The sequence below is a fragment of the Ruditapes philippinarum genome, unplaced genomic scaffold (assembly GCF_026571515.1).
Source record: "Ruditapes philippinarum isolate M1 unplaced genomic scaffold, ASM2657151v2 ctg1474_1_1_1_1, whole genome shotgun sequence".
Taxonomy (NCBI): domain Eukaryota; kingdom Metazoa; phylum Mollusca; class Bivalvia; order Venerida; family Veneridae; genus Ruditapes; species Ruditapes philippinarum.
Window position 1 is genome coordinate 4,013 of NW_026863329.1, and position 20,458 is coordinate 24,470.

Here is a 20,458-nt window from a genome sequence, read left to right on the forward strand (position 1 = left end):
GTAAAGAGCATCGGCTACAAGCAAGTTGTGAACCTGTTCTATCCTTGCTCTCACTGTATCAGACAAACAGTCATTCCTCTGTATACATATATTCAAAACAGTAGGTTCTAGTCTAATATGATAAAAGAAATTCGACACAAGTATTTTGTTAGTCATGCATACAAAACTTTTTTAGGGGTAAAGAAGATTTTTTACTAGACTGTTGGAGTAATTTTAAATATAAATACATATCGTTTGCGGCATAGAAGAATACACGTGAAGTTAACGTTCTCCGTCGCTGTGGCGATTGAAAAATACAAATACATTGTATGCTGTCATATGCGGCCATGCACAATTTCAATGCGATTTAAAAAAATGAATTCTAATTGACGATTATGTGCTGTTTTTCATACTTTATTTGTTTTCTTTTACATGCACTTTTTATCTAACTAAATTAAATGAATCATATATTTTATGCCTTCAACTTTAAGATGATCATGTGTATGAATCACAGCAATCGAAGCAATTAGCAGTTCAATAGTCATAGGTTTAGGCTGTTAGTACACTTACAGTGAATGGCATCGGGATGATTCCCTATGTATAAGAACAATAAAACATCAACCTTTTTTGCATAATGTGACAAATGCTATGTTTGCTTATATGGTAGGCATACTGTGTTTAATTATCATATTCTTGTTTCCTTGTAAAGAGGATATATTACGCAGTAATAAAGTGTTTGTTATATGAACTTTGAATAAATATTATTGAATTTATTGTTTAAATTACGGGTATTTCTGGATCATCCCTTGCATTCTTGTATTCTGGTTATTGGTAGCTGATTACGTATTGTTTCAGTTATCCCTGAACAGTACGTGTTATTATAAGATGTATTTTTCCTAAAAGGCTTTCCTTAAAATGTTTTAGGTGTATTTATTTGATCAAAGTTGCTGATATGACACACTTTTCTTGCATATCAGACTGGCGTTTCCCATGCCAGAAATTTCATCTGGCATAGGGGGGGGGGGGGGGGGGGGGGGGGGTTGGCAGATGAGTCGCGTGCTGTACAATGTCATGCTTAAAGCCCCAGTCACATTAGAGCTTGAGACCAGTGAAGACCAGTTCACGATCACCAGTGACCTCTGGTCGTGGACAATCTTTAAAACCTCTTACGACGGTCATCGGTGATCTTTGACAGTCGCAGGCTATCTTATTTAGGTCCCACGACCAATTTCAGTCGTAGAGAGGTTTTTGAGCTTGCGATCAAACAGGTCGCTAGTGATCTTATAAGTCTTAAGCTGTCGCGCGATGGTCGTTCAGAAGTGCAACAATCTTACGACAGTCTTTACAAATTGCCACTAGTCACTGATAATCTTGAGTAGTCTTTAGTAATCGTGTGATGGTCGTACGACTAGTTGTAGGTGATCGCATGACAGGTCGCGGGTAGTCGTAAGTAATCCCACACAATCTTGAGACCATCGTACGTTTGCTTATGACCTGTCGTGCGATTGTCAATGATGACTGGTCTTACGATAGTCGCAGAAGTAAATATATACGTGCAAAAATGGTTTTGGTCGCCGACAATCGCTGATGATCGTCAGTTTTACAAGTCGCCGGTGGTCGCAAGTAATCTTAAGCTCTAGTGTGACTGGGGTTTTAGGATGACGTAATTTTACCGTTATGAATGAAGTTGTAATTTCATACGCTGTTGTACGAAAATAGTTTCGATGTAATCATTGAAAATTAAGATAAAGAATTCAAAATATAATGTTATATCGTAAAATATGCAAGAAAAAATATCTGACATATGTTTGCGGTTCGGATCGGAATAATTCCGTCCTTCGGTAACCCGCCCATGTGCGGGTCACCTCGGGACGGATATTCCGATCCGAACCGCAACATATGACAGATATTATTATTATTTTCTAAGGTTTTAATCTAAAATTATAAATATAAAATACCTACTGGTTAAAGTGTTTGGAAGTAACGTAAAGATAAAGTCACATATTGAGTTTAAAAATGTCACCTTTCAATTTTAAGCATTTTTAATGCCCATCCGTGCATGCATTCAAAAATATTTGTACTGATATGTTACTACATGGAACTTATGACACACTTTAAAAGTTTGCTTATATGAAAAATATCATTAGAGTGATTTTGTGAAACAAATGTCTCAACTATGCATCTTTACCTTTAACTTGTATACATCACAGTGTCCTCAGAACACATGATCGGGCATAACAATTGGCTCTGGTGTGTTGATGAAATCTGTAACATAGAAATTACTTCAAGTTTGAAAGGATTAGAATCTTATTTTCATATTTACGTGAAATAAGGTTCTATAGAATACACCGATGTTTTTATTGTTACATGTATTTGCTTAATTTTGATTTTAAAAGTGATAAAATTATACTATAGTCAACTTAGGTATGCATTCCGAAAGAAATACTAATATATCGCTGTGAATTAATCTTATACATGTAATGCTCTTTTTCAAATTCACGCAGGTGCTATTGTATGCAGAAAAGATTTTCTTTTAAATTATGGATCAACTGTGCATGTTCACCCTGAACTCATACACATCGCCAATCATGAACCATAACTAGAAATCACGTTTGTTTATTGATAAATTTTTCATGTCACCTTTTCATGTATAAATTTCTTCTATGTCTATTAAAAACTGAAAATAATTTCAGATATATTGAATTATGCATACGGCGCTCTATTTCCTCCATGTTTAATATTCACTTAAACTAGTAAAAGATAATGTTTGATATTTGTGTTATATATGTAAAAATATTACAAATGTAAGCACCGGAAAGCAAACTTACTCATTTAGTGTACATATAGTTTACTGGATTTTTTTTTATTTTCAAAATCAAGCATACATCAATGAAGACTACCTCAAAGCGGTACCCCTGAAATAATAATAACATTACATACATTATATATGTAAAACAATTTTAAAAAACTATTAAAAAATACAAAAAACAACCTTGAATACACATTTAACAATAAAACATGATTAAAGTATTCAGAAATTATTTAACGTAATTCGTCATAATTAAAGTGATAATGGCGTTCCATAGTTTAAAAATACTGTCGAAATTAACTTGTTATATTACACATTTTTAGGCCGTTTTTGAATGTTTACTAAGACAGGAGTTAATCAGAGTTGTAATTTATATAAATTAAACTGTTTTCCATGAAAAGTATAATACAGATCGCTTGAAACACCTGTTGACCTTCAACGGATAAAGAACGGGTAAAATTTCAACAAATACTCATAATAAACTTACGACCCCACATTAATAATTCCTATTATGATCTGTAATATTTTAAGGAAAATATACCAACCCACTTTACAGTGTACTTTACTGACATTTATTTTGTTTACACTTATTTTGTTGTTGTTGTCGCCATTATGCAGTCGCTATTCTGAGTATCGGAGACGCTTTGTTAGCCTATGGAAGACCGTTGTCGTCAGAAAAAAATCACAAAAATAACGCGATAAAAACCCGTTTTTTTCTATGTTGCGCAACTTAGATTTTGCTAGACTTTTGATATGATTCATGTTATTCCATATACTTTCTATACCAGGTAAAATATTTTCTGTTGCAATTTGTTTGAGGTCGATTTACAGACTGACTGGACTAGAAGTAAAGCTGTTAATATCAATGTTTATCCGTTGTACACACGAAATATATTGACGACCTGTCCTAACAAGGACAGAACAATAAAATTTACTGATAACAACGTTTTTAGGGAAAAAAACAAATGTCACTTGAATATGCTGTGAAAATAAACAAAGAATATCTTTGTACATAGTTTACTGATAACATACTAGTGTATTGTTTTACACAATTATTTTCTTACTTGCGAAATATAAGTATTTAGCAAGGTTACAGATATTCTTTTTAGAATTAACGGACATTAACTTTTGAAATTTATTGATTGATGGCCAATGATGATACGTAGTACGGTTTTAGATATTTAATTCTTAAATCTTGATAACGCGGACAAGCGAGGAGGAAATGAAATTCTGTTTCCGGTTGTCGCATATTACACGATTTACAGAGGAATGTTATGACAGGTCGTCGATAAAGGAAACTCTTAATCTTGCAATCGCGATTCTATATTTATTTTCCGTCATGACACTCAAGTAATTTTCTAACTCGAAGTTATGTTTGAATATACAATAATATTTTAAACGACTAGAGTTATTTATATCGGAGTACCAAGATTGTCGATATATATCGAAAAGCCGTTGTTTAAGCATGTTAAAAGGTATGTCAATTTCGAATTGTTCATTCCATATAAACATTAGCCCAATCTCAGTCATTAATGTTTTAATGTGGGAAGCCCAGTTATTATTTCGGTACATATATCCCTGGTTTGTATCGGATTTTAAAAATAAATACGTTTTCTTTATTAAAGATGAATCATTTTGTTTCAAGATTTTTATCCAATATTTGATCATATTTTTTTTTCTGTATATATGCAGTGGAAATCGCCCTAGTTCACCATATAATGCCGTTAAATTAATCGACCTTTCTACACAGAGTACTCGTCTCAGAAACTTATTGTGTATAGGTTCGATGTCATCTGCCTTATGCATACCCCATATCTCTGAGTCAAAATTTAGTATGGAACCAACCAATGGGTCAAACAATTTACATGTCTGTGCGACCGTTATTTCTATATTTTTAAAGATTAAAAAAATTTATGCAGCGCAAAAGATGCGTGTTGTGCTACACACTTTTGTGTTCGGTGCCAATTACCGTTTTTTAACGTACTTAAATGATTGAACGACATATATTGCTGTATTATATATGTATTATATATGTAAAATACATACTGGGTATGTCTACCCTTTTCGAATATCATAGCTTTTGTCTTTGATATATTAATTTTCAGGCCCCATAAGTTACAGTAATTCTCAACATCGTTTAATATTGACTGAAGGGTTTCGGGAGATTTTGCAAAGAGAACCTGATCATCTGCAAATAGTATAAGGAATAACTTCAGCTGATTTACTGTAAATATATCACTTAAGTTACTGTCTATATTATCTATGAGATCGTTCACGAACAACATAATGATCAAAGGTGAACTCGGATCTCCCTGCTTCAATCCTTTGTCGAAGGTGAAAAAGTTTGAAAGATAACATTAGAGTACATTGATCTAATTGCTTTCACAAGTGTACAACTTACATTTTTAGATAACAATTTTTGCCATAAGTATGATCGATCAATTTTATCAAAACACTTTTCATAGTCAATAAAGATACAAAATAATTTATCGCCAGAGTTAAACACTTTAGAAATAATCGAATGAAAAATGAAAATGCAGTCTGTAATTGATTTACCTTTTTGGAAACCAAACTGATTCTGTGTTATTTTTCCATGACATTCAGCCCATTTTGTCAGTCGGTTCAATAGAATTTGCGAGTAGATTTTGGCTAAAATATTTATGAGGGTAATTCCTCGATAAGTTTGTGGATCGTTTACATCACCTTTTTGAAAATTGGAGTTAAAATTCCTCCCCCACCCCCACCCCCAACTTGTCGGGTATTCGCTAGAACTAAATAACCTATTGTAAAGTTTGAGTAAAAATGAAGATAGTATATCGGAAGTCAATTTGAAAATTTCACTTGGTAGAGTGTCAGTACTTGGTGATTTATTATTGTTTTGGTCGAAGACTGCGGTACGAAGTTCGAGTTCCGTGATTTCTGTATCTAAATTCTAGTCTTGTTTATTTTCGTCAAAGAATATTTCAGAACTTTCACTTTGTTGTATTTCCGTACCAAACAAAGATTTAAAATGGTTGTGTAACCGTGTAATGGTTAGAGAATTAGGTTGTACGGCATTACCTTTCGAAATATTTTTTAATGTTTTTCCAAAATTCTTTAGACTGTTTTCTCGCCATTTGACTAACTCGCAGGCCCTCTTTTTTCCTGTAAGACTGTTTTGCTCTTTTCTTAGCTTTATTATATTACGTACGTGCCGCAACAAAAATGATGAAAAAGAAAAATGTTTAATGCAACTATCCAAATGATAATTACTTCAAAACTGATAACAAAATGTACGTCATTTGCATGCTTACGAGCTTGTGTGCATATAACATAATTCCCATCTGTTGTTATAAAGTTAATTCAGGTTTGAAACATAATCGACACTATTTCATTTTAATATAGCAAAATTACAAACTGTGAAATCTTTAACATTTGATATAAAATATTGATGTACACTATGTACAGCGGCAAACATTTGGACAACATTTTATCATTTGTCATACGGGAATCAAATAACCAAATAAAAGTTAGCTTGTAGAAAGGAAGCATGAAAATGTTCTTTATTTTTGTTTTCTTTTTTTATTTGTAATACAGGAAAGTTGTAATTGGAATGTATGAAAATCGAATTAATGCAACGATTATGCAGTTTACTGAGACCTAGCCTTCGTTTGTTGATCGTAACCTTATAAGTGAACATTTTGTAATGTTTAAAATGTATTTTGTACGATAAACAATGAATGAGGGAAATAGACCGGTGAAATTTCCAACAACAGTCTAAACAAAAAAGATTAGAGGAAAATTGGCAAAAAATGGTGTCTTTCTTTCGTGAATATTTACGAAAAGAAACAAGAAAATTGTATTGCAAAAATGTCACTGCTAGTTTATATAGACTATGTGCTGATTCATAAGCTCCGTGATTATTGACCTCAGCGTTAATAACAAGTTTACCGTGAACAAAATATATCGAAATTAATAAGGGTTACAAACCCTAATTTATAATAATTTAGTTTTCTTCAGACTGTTATCTGATCGCTTAGGAAGCGAGAGGTCTGGGTTTCAAATCCCAGTTAAGGCAACTCATGTTGTTGTTGATTTTTAAATTGTTTAAGCCAAATAAACATTGAATTGAATATCAGTGTTGTAATTAGTCTTATAGCCAATTTACTACAGTTATAACACTGGAAACAGCGTTGGTGGCTGGTGGTACTATACAAAAAAAATTGGTTTATAATGTCACAACCTTCACCTTTCTAGCATTACGAGACCCAAACAAATTCAGCGCCTTCTGTGCTTTGATTTCTTTCCCAGTTGTTCACTAGGTACTGGATCAAACATATAAATTATTTACATACGCATTTATTCCGATTATAATCAACTATTTTCATTGTAAACGCATACATTAAACATTACATTTCGCGTATATTTTAGAATATAATTATGCATGCATGTTAATCGAAAAAGTAATTTATGCACTATTGCAACGCTATAATAAGGTTCGCTGCAAACTGTAGATTGTAATTATTACGTTCAAGTTAAAACCTACAATGATAAATGGATTAATTATAATTGGTATGTTTATCCCTTCTTCATTAATTATAATTTTTTACTTCTGATTTATTTCTGACAGATAGTAAGTTTATTTTTGCAATGTAATTGTTTTTGTTTTTGAATAAAAAAGAAAACACAAATAAACGCAAGTAATTTTAAATATGTTCTTGTTTTCATTTTATTTAGTTTTATCAAAAGGCATAAACCGATTTATACATATTTTGTGTTTAACATGTCTTAATTAAATGATTCATTAAAAGAATTGCAGTCAAATACCTTAAGTAATACATGTATATAATATCGCAGAATAATATATCATTTTACGGACACTAAATTTAGCAACTAAACGTAGGCGTAAATTGATAAATTGACCTGTCAAAAATAATCAAGTTAATAACTGTACATTTGTGTAACATCATTTGATTAATTCGAATCTTTTGAATGATTGTAAACAACCTTAAACTTTTCAAAAAGATATTAATAAGTAATAGACGAAGTATTCCTCTTTGTTAAATTAACAATAAAATAGAGTTAATCTTCATTTAAAATGAACTGTCTGCATAATCCACATCCTTAATTCACACAGCCTTACTAAAATGTAAATTTTCTATTGCGCCTCAGGCGATAGATAGTATTACGTTATTGTTTCAATGTATTGTCTATTTTCATGTTTTTTAAGCACATATATGCTCAGGGTGAGCTATTAGGATCACTCTTCGTCCGTCGTCTGTCGTCCGTTGTCCGTTCACACTTTTAAAACGACATCTCCCCTGAAACCATAAGGCAGATCATAATGAAACTTCACAGGGATGTTCATGGTGAAGCCTTAACAAAGTTCTTCAAAGAATTCCATTCCACGCAGAACTCTGGTTGCCATGGCAACCAAAAGAAAAAACTTTAAATATCTTCTTCTAAAAACCCGAAGAGCTAGAGCTTAGATATTTGGCATGAAACATCTTCTAGTGAGTGTCTACCAAGATTGTTCAAATAAAAGCCCTGGGGTCAAAATTGGCCCCGCCCTAGGGGGTCATTGATTTTTCGTATATGCATATAGTAAAAACTTAAAAAATCTTCTTTTAAAGAACCGAAAGAGCTAGAGCTAAGATATTTAGCATGAAACATCTTCTAATGGGTGTCTACCAAGTTTGTTCAAATAAAAGTCCTGGGGTCAAAATTGGCCCCGCCCCAGGGGGTCATTGATTTTCCATATATGCATATAGTAAAAACTTGAAAAATCTTCTTTTAAAGAACCGAAAGAGCTAGAGCTAAGATATTTAGCATGAAACATGTTCTAATGGATGTCTACCAAATTTGTTCAAATAAGAGCCCTGGGTTCAAAATTGGCCCCGCCCCGGGGTCATTGATTTTCCTTATATGTGTATAGCATTTGAAAAAAACCAAACAGCTAGAGTTTAGATACTAAGCATGAAGCCTCTTCTAGTGAGTGTCTACCAAGTTTGTTCAAATAAAAGCCCTGGGGTCAAAATTGGACCCGCCCTAGGGGTTATTCATTTTCTTTATAAGTGTATAACAAAAACTTAAAAAATCTTCTTTGAAAAAACTCAAATAGCTAGAGTTTAGATATTAGGCACGAAGCATCTTCTTGTGAGTGTCTACCAAGTTTGTTCAAATAAAAGCCCTGGGGTCAAAATTGGCCCCGCCCCGGGGGACATTGATTTTCCTTATATGTGTATAGCAAAAACTTAAAAATCTTCTTTGAAAAAACCTGAATAGCTAGAGTTTAGATATTAAGCATGAAACATTTTCTAGTAAGTGTCTACAAAGATTGTTCAAATAAAAGTCCTTGGGTCAAAATTGACCCTGCCCCAGGTGTGTCATTGTTTTTAACTATATGTGTAAAGAAAAAACTTGACCAGCTAGACTTTAGATGTTTAGCATGAAACATCTTCTAATGGGTGTCTACCAAGTTTTTTCAAATAAAAGCCCTTGGGTTTAAACTGGCCCCGCTCCGGGGGCCTATATACAGGTGAGCGACTTCAGGGCCATCATAGCCCTCTTGTTCATATCAAGCGGAGCATTTTACTAAAGAAAATGCATGTTTTAGACACGAAGTGTTGACAGTTTTACTATATCAATACAATTAGGATATTTTTTTCTGGTATGACGTAAACTCTCCATAACTTGCATTTGTTATCAATTTATCTTATTACATGTGTTATCTTTTTGACAATAGATTTACTACTATTGTTTTGTATCATTAACAACGTCTTATCACTTTTCTTATCGTTTTATTTTTCAGATATAAAAGTATAGAGTGCCCTCGGAAAATATCAACATGACGTACAGCTCTGTTATAAAAGTCTACTCGTTATCTTTATCAACGAAGTTTGTAAAACTTTGTCTGAAAACGAACTGTCTTAGGCGTTTCTTACTCATTGGATCATTAGCAATTGCCGTGTCATATGTTGGTTATTACTTGTTTTCAGATAGTATCATACAAGATAAAACAAGTAATTCTTTGTCACAAAATCATAGGCTGCATGTTTATCTGGGAAATATTGATAATGATCCATATATAAAATCCATGAGAGAAAAATTTCCTCTTAAAATGATATCAAACTTATCAAAACTTATAAATGCAACTAATCCAAAATATGCATTAACAATAAATAGTTCATACCTTATAGAGAATCCAAACTTGTGCAAACGTGCCCTTAACTTTTCAGTTCTAGTTATCGTCAATTCAGCAACAGACAACTTTGAAAGAAGACAAGCGATAAGAGCTACTTGGACTAATGATTCCTATTATCACCACTTAGGCAAGGTTAAGGTTATGTTCCTGCTCGGTAAACCTCTGAACAACATTGTACAGGAAATGATAAAAAGAGAATCTGAAGCATATGCTGATATTTTACAAGGAGATTTTGTCGATACATACTTCAATCTAACTCATAAAGGAGTCATGTCCTTCAAATGGATCCAAGAAAGCTGCCGAAATCCAAAGCATATTCTCAAAGTTGATGATGACATTCTTGTAAATATGTTCCTATACTTTGAACACATTCAAAATACTCCGAAGGTTCGGGACGCTAACGTGTACTGTCATTACGGCACCAGTCCTGTTGTTAGAAAACAGTCAATCAAGTGGTATATAAGTGACAATCATTTTAGAGGCGTAAAATATTATCTCAACTTCTGTCGGGGAAAGTTTGTGAGTATGACAAATGACATTATTCCATCGTTATACCTGTCTGCTTCCAAAACACCATTCTTCAAATTGGATGACGTACTTTTATATGGATATGTCATGCATAACATCCCGAGTTTGAAATACGAAACTCTTGCTTGGAATGAAATGCAGGAAGACAATGGAAATGCTATAAAATGCTTCGAAACATTAAAAGACAAATGCCAATTGGTAATAATGCAAGCGAGTGGAATACATGAAATGTCAGAAACTTGGTCTACAGTGCTGAAGTATTTCAAAAAATAAAACGAATTTAATTCGTCTTCGATGTCATTCATTATAAGAAATGGTTAATCAGATGTTGAATGTAAAACCCCACACAAAACTTTTATCATTTATCTGTTGTAGTTTTATCTGTTTGGTCTATGTTATTAAATTTTTATACGAGCTGTCATTCATACCCTTCTTTACCATAGAAAAGGATTGGTTATTATAAATGATGGTGTAATTCTAAATGTGTTCGATTTATATATGTTAATGAGTGTAAGAGAAATGAGTGCCATATTTGAATAGCAATAATTTTGATTATATCACTTATATACGGAAGCTTATCAGGGCCTACAGTTGATGAGATGTTTTGCGCTAAGTCGACTTATTTTTATTCGAATTGATAAGATATTTTTGCATTTCTCAATAAAATTTACTGACAAAGATGAGAAACTTTTAGGTTTTGATTGTATTTTTCTCGATATGCTTGAAGCTTTTGTCTCTTTGACAAAAATCCTGTCAGAACTTTGTGATTTCACGACTTTGCTGTAATATTTAGTAAGACACAAAGACGATACTCGCATTGACAAATAGCTCACGTTATTCAACAATTTTTTTTTGCAATGATTAAAAACTTCTACGTATTACGCATTAATCATAACGTCTTCATGAAATGTTTTTGGTCAAAACGAGAAGAAACAAGTTGACATGACGTGAAACTTTTAGATAAGTGGAGGCCCTGATAAGCTTCCGTATAAAAATGATCAGTTGACAGCTTTATTTCGCAAAATATACAATGTATGCATGTATGTGTTCTACTTATTAACACTAACATCTTTGTTTTATAAATGTCTGCACGTTCTGACTAAAAATAACACATCGAAAATATGTACATATATTACAACATACAGACGAATAGCTTGTCTTACACCAGTTTAACTACAACAATACAATTCAATGTCAATCAAAGAACATACATTAAACTTAATTACTTTTTTGTAACAATCGGTTTTATTTCAAAGCGCTTTAACTAAAACACATCAACGTTTACTTCATTGAACTGAACATGATAGTTTATATTGATTTACATGTGTATGCTAAACATTTAGTCTGAGAAACCATAAAAAAAGTGATAAAGTGATATAGGTATTGGCACTGTATGTTTTAAGGCAGGCCATCGTGTTATTGAACGTGGCAGGTGCTTTTTTAGGATTAATAACGTATAGCTATTTAATGATTGTATCATAGTTTGAAGACCTTTCTGTTGAAAATGTGCCAGGGTTAAATAATATACATATACATGCACAGTGCGTTAACTGGAGTGCGGGTATTAGTTACCCGCACTCCAGAGCATGCCCATTGATTGGCTCATTTTTGCTGGGGTTTACATATTGTGACGGCAGTGAAAGTGAAATCGACAGAAATGTCATATTTAGATGCTCGTTCATTGGTTCATTTTTGCCGGGGTTTCATATTGTAACAACAGGGAACGTGTTTTTATGTTTGACTATGATACAAAAGAGAAAGAACACCAAAACACTCGGTAATCTGATTAGTACAAATCAGATAACCTCGTGTTTCGGTGCTCTTTCTATTACTTATATTAATAGGTTTGTGAGGGGAACAGTGTATGACTGTATAAGTGATTTACACAACCTCGTTAAACACTATATTAGGATATATCTGAAGACAAGTTCTTCATTAAAATACATAACTGTAGGTGTATGACAATATATGAAAAGATTAAATTCATATATAATACTTACAAATTAGTAATATATGTAATGTCACGGGGGGGAATCACGTGATTTTGTATAGTAATACCCACGAGAAAATGGCGACTGCTGAGCCCCGGTAAGTACCTTATTATGTTAAATTAAGGTGACAAACGTTTCTTAAATCAAAACAAAACCTAGCGTATCATATGCGCGTTAATTTTCTTCAAATGACAATACAAAGTGCATTATCCTACGTTTTGTGGTTTTTGAGAACATTGTTTGAATTGGTTGAAAATTGCACATTCAGGGATAGTAATTCGCACGAAGCGATAAAATTTGGTACCAAAATAAAGGAAAATAAGCTTACTTTCTGCACTTAAGACACAAAATCAATCATTTTATTGACATCTGTTATCATAGAAGTCCATATAAAATATATTTTCGAAGGCATGTAGCCTACAAATGTTCTTTGCAAGTGTATAGTAAGTAAAACGAACAATTTCTGGATAGTAAGTCGCACGAAAACAAAATAGTAAGTTTCACGCACAGTTTCCATTAGCATACATATACATTAAAAGAAAGTTAAAGTCCATATGTAAAGAGATAGAAAATACTTATTTCAATTATTCAAGATCAAATATTTCACTTTTTGTCTATAGAACGAATGCTTAATTGGTTGTAATCATAATATATCAAATGAACTTTTGATGGGATTTGATATTACACGGCTCAGTGTTATTTTTCTGTTGCGATAGTAGTTCTTTGACCTCTGCAGTTTCAGGTGTGTCTTTGCCCTCATTTTACTGTAATTAGAAAAAAGATGAACAAATATAATTGCTTGTTATTTGGTATGGTGATGTTTATTAACTGAATGCTGATGTTTTTATATGGCGGTATTTGTTACATTTAGTCACTATGTTACTTTAATTTATGAAAATATATTGAAGAATTCGCAAGAACAAAATAACATCTTACAAAAACAAACAACAAAAAAACAACAAAAAAAACCAACCAAAAAGCAACAAAAAAAACAAACAACAATGATACAGCGATTCAAATTATGATTAAAGGCACATTGTGCCTCAGAAATCCATATTGTTTTAATTCTTTAGAAATGTCAAACATGTGTTTTATAATGTTTAAATAATGGATAAAACGCATGATAGAATTTTATTACAACTGAAAAAGGTAGCACTGAACATTAAGTGATGTGTCGTTAAGGTAGCAAAATGTAACAAAGTAGTAGTTTGACTTCCATACGAAATACTTATTCACTAAAGGTATACCATTTTCCATCAGAACCAAAGATGCAAAAGGTAGTTTGAGTATCTAGCAAATGAGTATGTTTTCGGAAACTGTAACAAGATACCAAAAATAAACAGATTTTTTTTTTAAATAAGCATTTAAGAGGCATAATTGACCTTTAAAGAAAACGAATATTTGAAATCAAACGGTCAAAGATATTTACACTTTTTAAAGTGAAGGCAAGTGGAGTAAAAAAATAAATTACATAAAACAATCTAAGATGCTGGGTTTCAAATCACACCGTCAATGTCGGGACACCTGAGTTAAAGCACCGACGTTTTGTTAGCTAGTTTGATGAAAGAATTCAAGGACTCTGGTCGGACTAGAATCCATAGCGATGAGAAGCATGTGTATAAAATCAGGGACATTAAACACTCGGCCATGGACGCCCTGAATATCTTATTTACTTACTCTATCACAAACAAAAAGTAAGAGTTTACGACGCAACACATTTGCACATGATAAGAAAATAAGCGTATAATTAAACATAACGTTTTAACAAAACTTCTTGGGTTTATTTATAAAATCTGCCAGTGTATAAAAGAATAAATTTAATAAAAACTTGGTATACCAGTTCTATGATGGCATTTAATATCAATGTGATATGGCGAATGTCTTCTCCTTTGCGTTTTTGGTCCAAATTGCAGGTACTGAAAAGTAAATGATGGTGTTGTAATATTTCCTTCTGTACAGTTATTTCTTTATATAGCTAGTTCTAAGGATAACGGATGTGGGTCCAGTCTAACGTGAAAAGGGGCCAAGTGTAACATACATTGTTGAGTATCAATGTCAATTTAGTTTGTTCTTTTAAGTTAAGTAATCTTTTATGAAATTATATGAATATAAATACATGTATTATGAAATACATGTAATATGAATTATTATTAAAATACTCTCTCGATATTTGTTTCTCTGTCACCGTAGACGGAACACTCTTGCAAATTTGAAACCAAATAATTATAAAATAGTTTCGTCACATTTTAGTAAGCTATTGGAAACTGTGCGTGAAACTTACTATTTTGTTTTCGTGTAACTTACTATCCAGAAATTGTTCGTTTTACTTACTAAACACTTGTAAAGAACATTTGTAGGCTGCAGACCTTCGAACAAAATTTTATATGGAATTCTACAAGAACAGATGTCAATAAAATGATTGATTTGGTGTCTTAAGTGCAAAAAGAAGGCTTAGTTTCCTTTATTTTGGTACCAAGTTATATCTCTTCGTGCGAATTACTATCGCTGAATGTGCAATTTTCACACAATTCAATCAATGTTCTCAAAAACCACAAAACGTAGGATAATGCACTTTGTATTGCCATTTGAAGAAAATTAACGCGCATATTATACGCTAGGTTTTGTTTTGATTTAAGAAACGTTTGTCACCTTAATTTAACATAATAAGTTACTTACCGGGGCTCAGCAGTCGCCATTTTCTCGTGGGTATTACTATACAAAGTCACGTGATTCCCCCCCCCCCCCCCCCGTGAATGTATGTGTAAATATGTTTCTATCTAGCATATAATGTAATAACTATTTCATATCTTAATTTATACACACGTACACATGTATAAGATGATCTACTTTCTTGACAAGTTGTCACAAGTGTAATGCAAATAGCAAGTAACATGATCTTGTCACAAAACCATGCCCTCGTTGAATTTAAATAAATCACAAACCCAAGACACAATCCGCAAGGCTACTTTATGACTTTAGTATTGAAGTTTTTATAATGTAGGAGAAATTGAAAACAGAATCCTATTCTTCAAAATTTCAAATCAGATCACCATTCCACTTAAAAAAAAGCGATTATAACAACATCCGCAGAGTATTCATACACAGAGATAAAATGTATTTTATTGGCGTAAAAAGTAAACTTTTTTGTGCGAATCACCCTAGCTTTTACTTACAGATTTTACCCCATACTGTCGTAAACTTTTATAATATTGGTAACGTGCGTTTCAGTTTTCTGACAATAATGTTGTTACATAAAAATGCAGTAAGTACTTAATACATATTATAAACATCATTGTTTTGTGGAATGTTATAGCTAATATGTACATTTGAGTGAAAAGATAAAAAATGATCAATATAATCATAACTTTGCCATTTTAAACAACCACTTATTGTACTAATCCCAACCAATGTAGATGAAAAAAATAATAACTTATAAAATTCACATCTTACCGGCGGAACATTACAAGATCTATTTAGGCTTTGCTGTTTCAAAAGTCTTCTTGTCAAATAAACCTTTTTACATGAAGTTGTATGTTTACAGAGCGGCACGGGACTGTTTGTTTCTGATATTATTTGTGGTATGAAGACATCATTTTGCCAAGTTTGATTTCTTATTTTCAGATCAAGGGTTGATCAGTCCCTATTTATTTTTATAAGCTACTGCAGTTACGCGCTCATATATTGATTCGAGATAAATGTGTGTTCATTCACAGCGATTTTCACGAAATTAAAAACATCCCTCGTATAAGTTGAGATAAAATTTTGTTACATGGAAGTATCAAATGAAAATGTTTTTTTTTTTTTTTTTGGTAATATAAACATGTTTACCCGGTTGATATGATTTCTTGTTTAAGACAACAAAACCCGTCTCAGCCTGCAACTTTTATTGTAAACAGACAATTATGGTAAAATAAACAAAAATGGTTAAAATACGGAAGAAAAAAAATGAACATATACATGACATATTTCTACAAACAAACCAAACCATCAGGTCAATGAAATGATTTTTAATTCTTTGTCTAAAATAGTTCTTAAATATAACTTTTACTACTTAATCTATACAATATAGGGTTAACGCACGTGTTTCGTGTTATAACGTCTGCAGTGTCCTGAGGAACGGTTGGTGCCCGAGTCCGGTAGGGTGAGGGCTCCTACAGTTCCAACGGACTTTGCAGACTTTATTACACGAAATAAACGTGCGTTGACGCTATTAAACCATAAACTTTTAAAACAGATTCATGATGTATATTATATACCAAACACATATATTTTTAACCCGCATGCTTGGACGGTATACGTATATCCAATTCTACATATTTTACGTATGTGTTTTATTTTTCCGGGACCAACAACTTGGGAAATACATACTCTCAGAACCGAACGAAATTTCGAATTTTAACTGATTTAACAAATCTTAACATTGGAGATTTAGGATCATAAGAATTACTCTACCCAAGACAAAACATGATCCTCAGAATGATTTCAGATTGCCGTTAGAAAAAAGATCAGTGACATCAGAATCGTTTTTTTTTTATTTTCAAGCACACAAGTTTATAAAAAATCAGGCACTAAACATTATTCTATCGAAGAAATATATATGGAGCATGTATCAATATAAACATCAATAAAACAACATGTTCTCATATTCTTTTTGAGTTATCTTGTTTTGTAAGTTAATCGGAGGATTAAACTGAATTTGTTTACATTGACAACTCTCCGTTTCTTAGAAAGGGCGGCAACCAAGATGTCTATACGCCGTATTTCCGGCATAGTTATTCGTTATTTGATTGATTCCAGGCCTAAAATCATTAATTCCAATATAACAAAAGCGCATAACTCTTTGGCAAACAGGACAAATAGTCCTTTTTTTGGTTTGTTTACTAGGCCCTATATGTATTGCGCATAGGTTATAACAAACGGGCTATAACAAGAGCGTGTGATTACGTTAACACATGGCTTTATAACATGGGTAAAAGAGACACAAATAGCCAATTTTATGCTATAATACCTTTTAATGCATAATCAATAAACTACTTGCACATTATATATCACTCATGTTAATTCAGACCGCCAAAGTAGTTCTTGTTTGAATTATTTATTTAAAAACAAATGGAACAAAACAGCAACAACGACAAAAAATCAACCACAGCATAATAATAATAATAATGATGATGATAAATAATGCAGTTCAAATAAAAGCTTAAATAAGGTTGTCAAAGTTTTATACCTATAAAAAAGTGTAGTTGTTTTGCACAGTCAAAAACCACAGGTGGCAGTATCAGTGTTTGGACACCCCACCCCTATCTGCCCCTGGACCCCTACTACAATCCTGAAAAAAATTCAACACTCTAAGGCTTACTATAAGGTACCAAATACAAAACCACCGATGAAATTGTATTTAAAAAAAATTTTCCACTATCGAAATTATAGTTATAGAAAGGTGTAAAGCCTACTATATGTCCATTTGCCAAACAATGTGGAACACGGGAAATCGGCGACTGAGGCGCATTCCGGCGGGATTTCGCTGCATCATTCATTTACATCAATAAATAGAAATTGAAATCCACAGTTTATGTAATTCTAGTCCAACGAATATCACTATCATTCCGATTTTTTCTGTTTCACGGTATTTTTTGAATTGTCGTAGCCATTTTGCCATTATGTATAATTAATTACATTTTTAATAAAAAGAAAGTTTACTTTGTTTCAACAACACACGGCAGTAAATTTTCATTATGAACGGAAAAATGACAACACAAATTTATTTGAAATAAGGTGTTGCAAGTAAGTAGAATGGCTATACCTGTCTTGTTGGCAGCGATATTAACAGTTAAAAATCGTTATTTCCTTTCTGAATTAACTTTACAATATCAGAAGAAAAAATAAATTTTATATGAATGCAGACGAAACATATACCAGAATATTTAGACACAACGAATACAAAAATAAGCTATGTCAAACTATTACATTGTACATCAAAATGAAAATTATATCAGCTGAGAAATCGATACTACAATTTCATTAAGTTTGAAAACAACAACACGTAACAAAAACATTTTAACTTAGAAATATGAATATATGATAAGTTTACCTAAAACTTATAATCGCAAAATGAATAGGGATCAAAGACTTGCCACGGGCAATAATCCTACCAATTTTAACACACTTCGGCTTTACCCCTCTAAACGAAATGTTCGGATAAGACGTGCTCTTGATCTTTAACATTCTGACCTCAAATTCAAAGAGTTGCATATCTGATCGATGCCAAACCTAGTTCATTTAACCTATATATTTTATGAAGTTTCATGTGATCCTTGACTTCATGAAAGCAAAATAAATAGTGGTTGTCTACTGGCTATGGGATATTTCCATACTAAGACAAATTAGCAACGGTTTTGTTTGTTGTCAACTTATTACTTCAAGTGTCACTGTGACCTTGACCTTCGATTAATGATTTCAAAATCAATAGGGGTCACTACTGTCTATGATAAATATTTATTTTAAGCTAACCAACCACGGCACTTTCTTTTTCATTTATTGACCGGACAAGGATTTCAGATTAAGTGTCACTGTGACTTTTGACCTTTTGACTTCAGTCGGTCATGTACTGGCCGGGTGATTTTACAGATGTTATGACAAGGCTAAACTGAATTCGTAATATGTTTGTATACTTGGTTATGTTAATGTACACGAATATTTCTACGTCAGCAGTACTATTTCAAATTAAGGTCTGCATGCAATTTGATACTTCATTGAAATTTTATGGTTTTACTTTATGCTTTATAAAGAACACCTCTTATTGCTTTACACATCAAATATGACAATGTTCATAAAAATCTGGATAAGGTGTGATCCCTCAGTAGCATTAACCAAAAACAAATATATAAAAATTGCAGACTCTGTTTGATTGAGTCTGAACATGAGGGATAATGAAGAAGTGCAACATCCCTCATGCCCCTCCAGCACCGGCTTGAGTTGTACTCAATTTTCAACACTTAAAAGTGTTGGAATCAATGGTCCTAAAGACAAGAAAAATATAACAGCACTGAAGTGAAAACTTGCTTCTGTGTTTGAAGAATTATCCTTTTCTGAATAAAAGAAATCATGGTTATCAATACATAATTTTCCGTTTATAACTTTTGTGTAAATGTTATGTTAAGCAATATTTTCAAATTGATTTGTTACTTCACCTAATTCAGACTAATTCAACAATATATTAACCAGTAGATTTTCGTGATAATAATGACCTTTTGTCTCTGTTATGCCTTAATTTACTAACCAGTTTTAAACAAATATGGGTAATGTTGCCTCTCCTATGTTACAACATTTGTTACACGATGAGGGTAAGGTCAATGATTCTCTAGAAAATAACAAATTGGTATTAACAATGAAACTGGACATTTTATCTTATGTGATTAGCATGTCAATATGACAAAAGAAGTTATAACTTTCATCTTTAACAGAACAAAAAACTAACAAACAAAATAAACTAACATTGTTCAGAGTACATCATTTACAAGAAATATGATTATATTTATGTTAGCTACATTACAGTATTAAAACCAACAATAAACAGCAGTAACAACACTCGAATTAACATGAGCCATTCATAAAAATAATACGTTGTGTATTAAATCGAAATATTTTTTTCGATTTTACATGCAAAACAAACTATCCTTTATGTCTTTAGCATTTAACATATGCATTTCATCTAAACAATCTAAATTTCATTACGATCAAATATATAAAAATATTTAACAAACCAAAATATATTTTTTTTATTTTGACCGGTACAAAATGATAATCTACACATGAGTATTTATTTTTTTTTACAAAAATTAGTAAATAACGTTATTTATTATATAATTTATAAATAGCTTTGAAATGCCTTTCCCTGATTGGCTATCAAGCAACTTTTTGTAAAAAATAACTGGTCAATATCAGAGTATATCTTAATGAACAATTCTT

At 32.2% G+C, this 20,458-nt stretch overlaps 1 protein-coding gene and 2 long non-coding RNA genes across 3 annotated transcripts; 1 reads left to right on the forward strand and 2 right to left on the reverse strand.

Moving 5' to 3' along the window:
- Positions 1–2,177: 2,177 nt before the first annotated feature.
- LOC132721837 (uncharacterized) lies at positions 2,178–3,632 on the reverse strand. The gene is made up of 3 exons (XR_009624524.1): positions 3,276–3,632; positions 2,808–2,894; positions 2,178–2,244 (listed from the first exon to the last, which is right to left on the reverse strand). It is a non-coding gene; the product is annotated as an uncharacterized LOC132721837 (long non-coding RNA).
- Positions 3,633–3,818: 186 nt separating this feature from the next.
- On the forward strand, positions 3,819–11,018 carry LOC132721838 (beta-1,3-galactosyltransferase 1-like). Its single transcript, XM_060706211.1, has 2 exons — positions 3,819–4,263; positions 9,579–11,018. The coding sequence occupies exon 2, from the start codon at positions 9,615–9,617 to the stop codon at positions 10,770–10,772; it is 1,158 nt and encodes a 385-aa protein (XP_060562194.1). The 5' UTR covers positions 3,819–4,263; positions 9,579–9,614; the 3' UTR covers positions 10,773–11,018.
- A 1,551-nt stretch (positions 11,019–12,569) lies between these two features.
- Positions 12,570–15,234, reverse strand: LOC132721839 (uncharacterized). The gene is made up of 3 exons (XR_009624525.1): positions 15,167–15,234; positions 14,328–14,406; positions 12,570–13,254 (listed from the first exon to the last, which is right to left on the reverse strand). It is a non-coding gene; the product is annotated as an uncharacterized LOC132721839 (long non-coding RNA).
- Between the last annotated feature and the right edge of the window lie 5,224 nt (positions 15,235–20,458).

What these genes read in the sequence shown, in the direction of transcription:
- LOC132721838 (XM_060706211.1), top strand. Translation starts at nt 9,615, where the DNA reads ATGACGTACAGCTCTGTTATAAAAGTCTACTCGTTATCTTTATCAACG.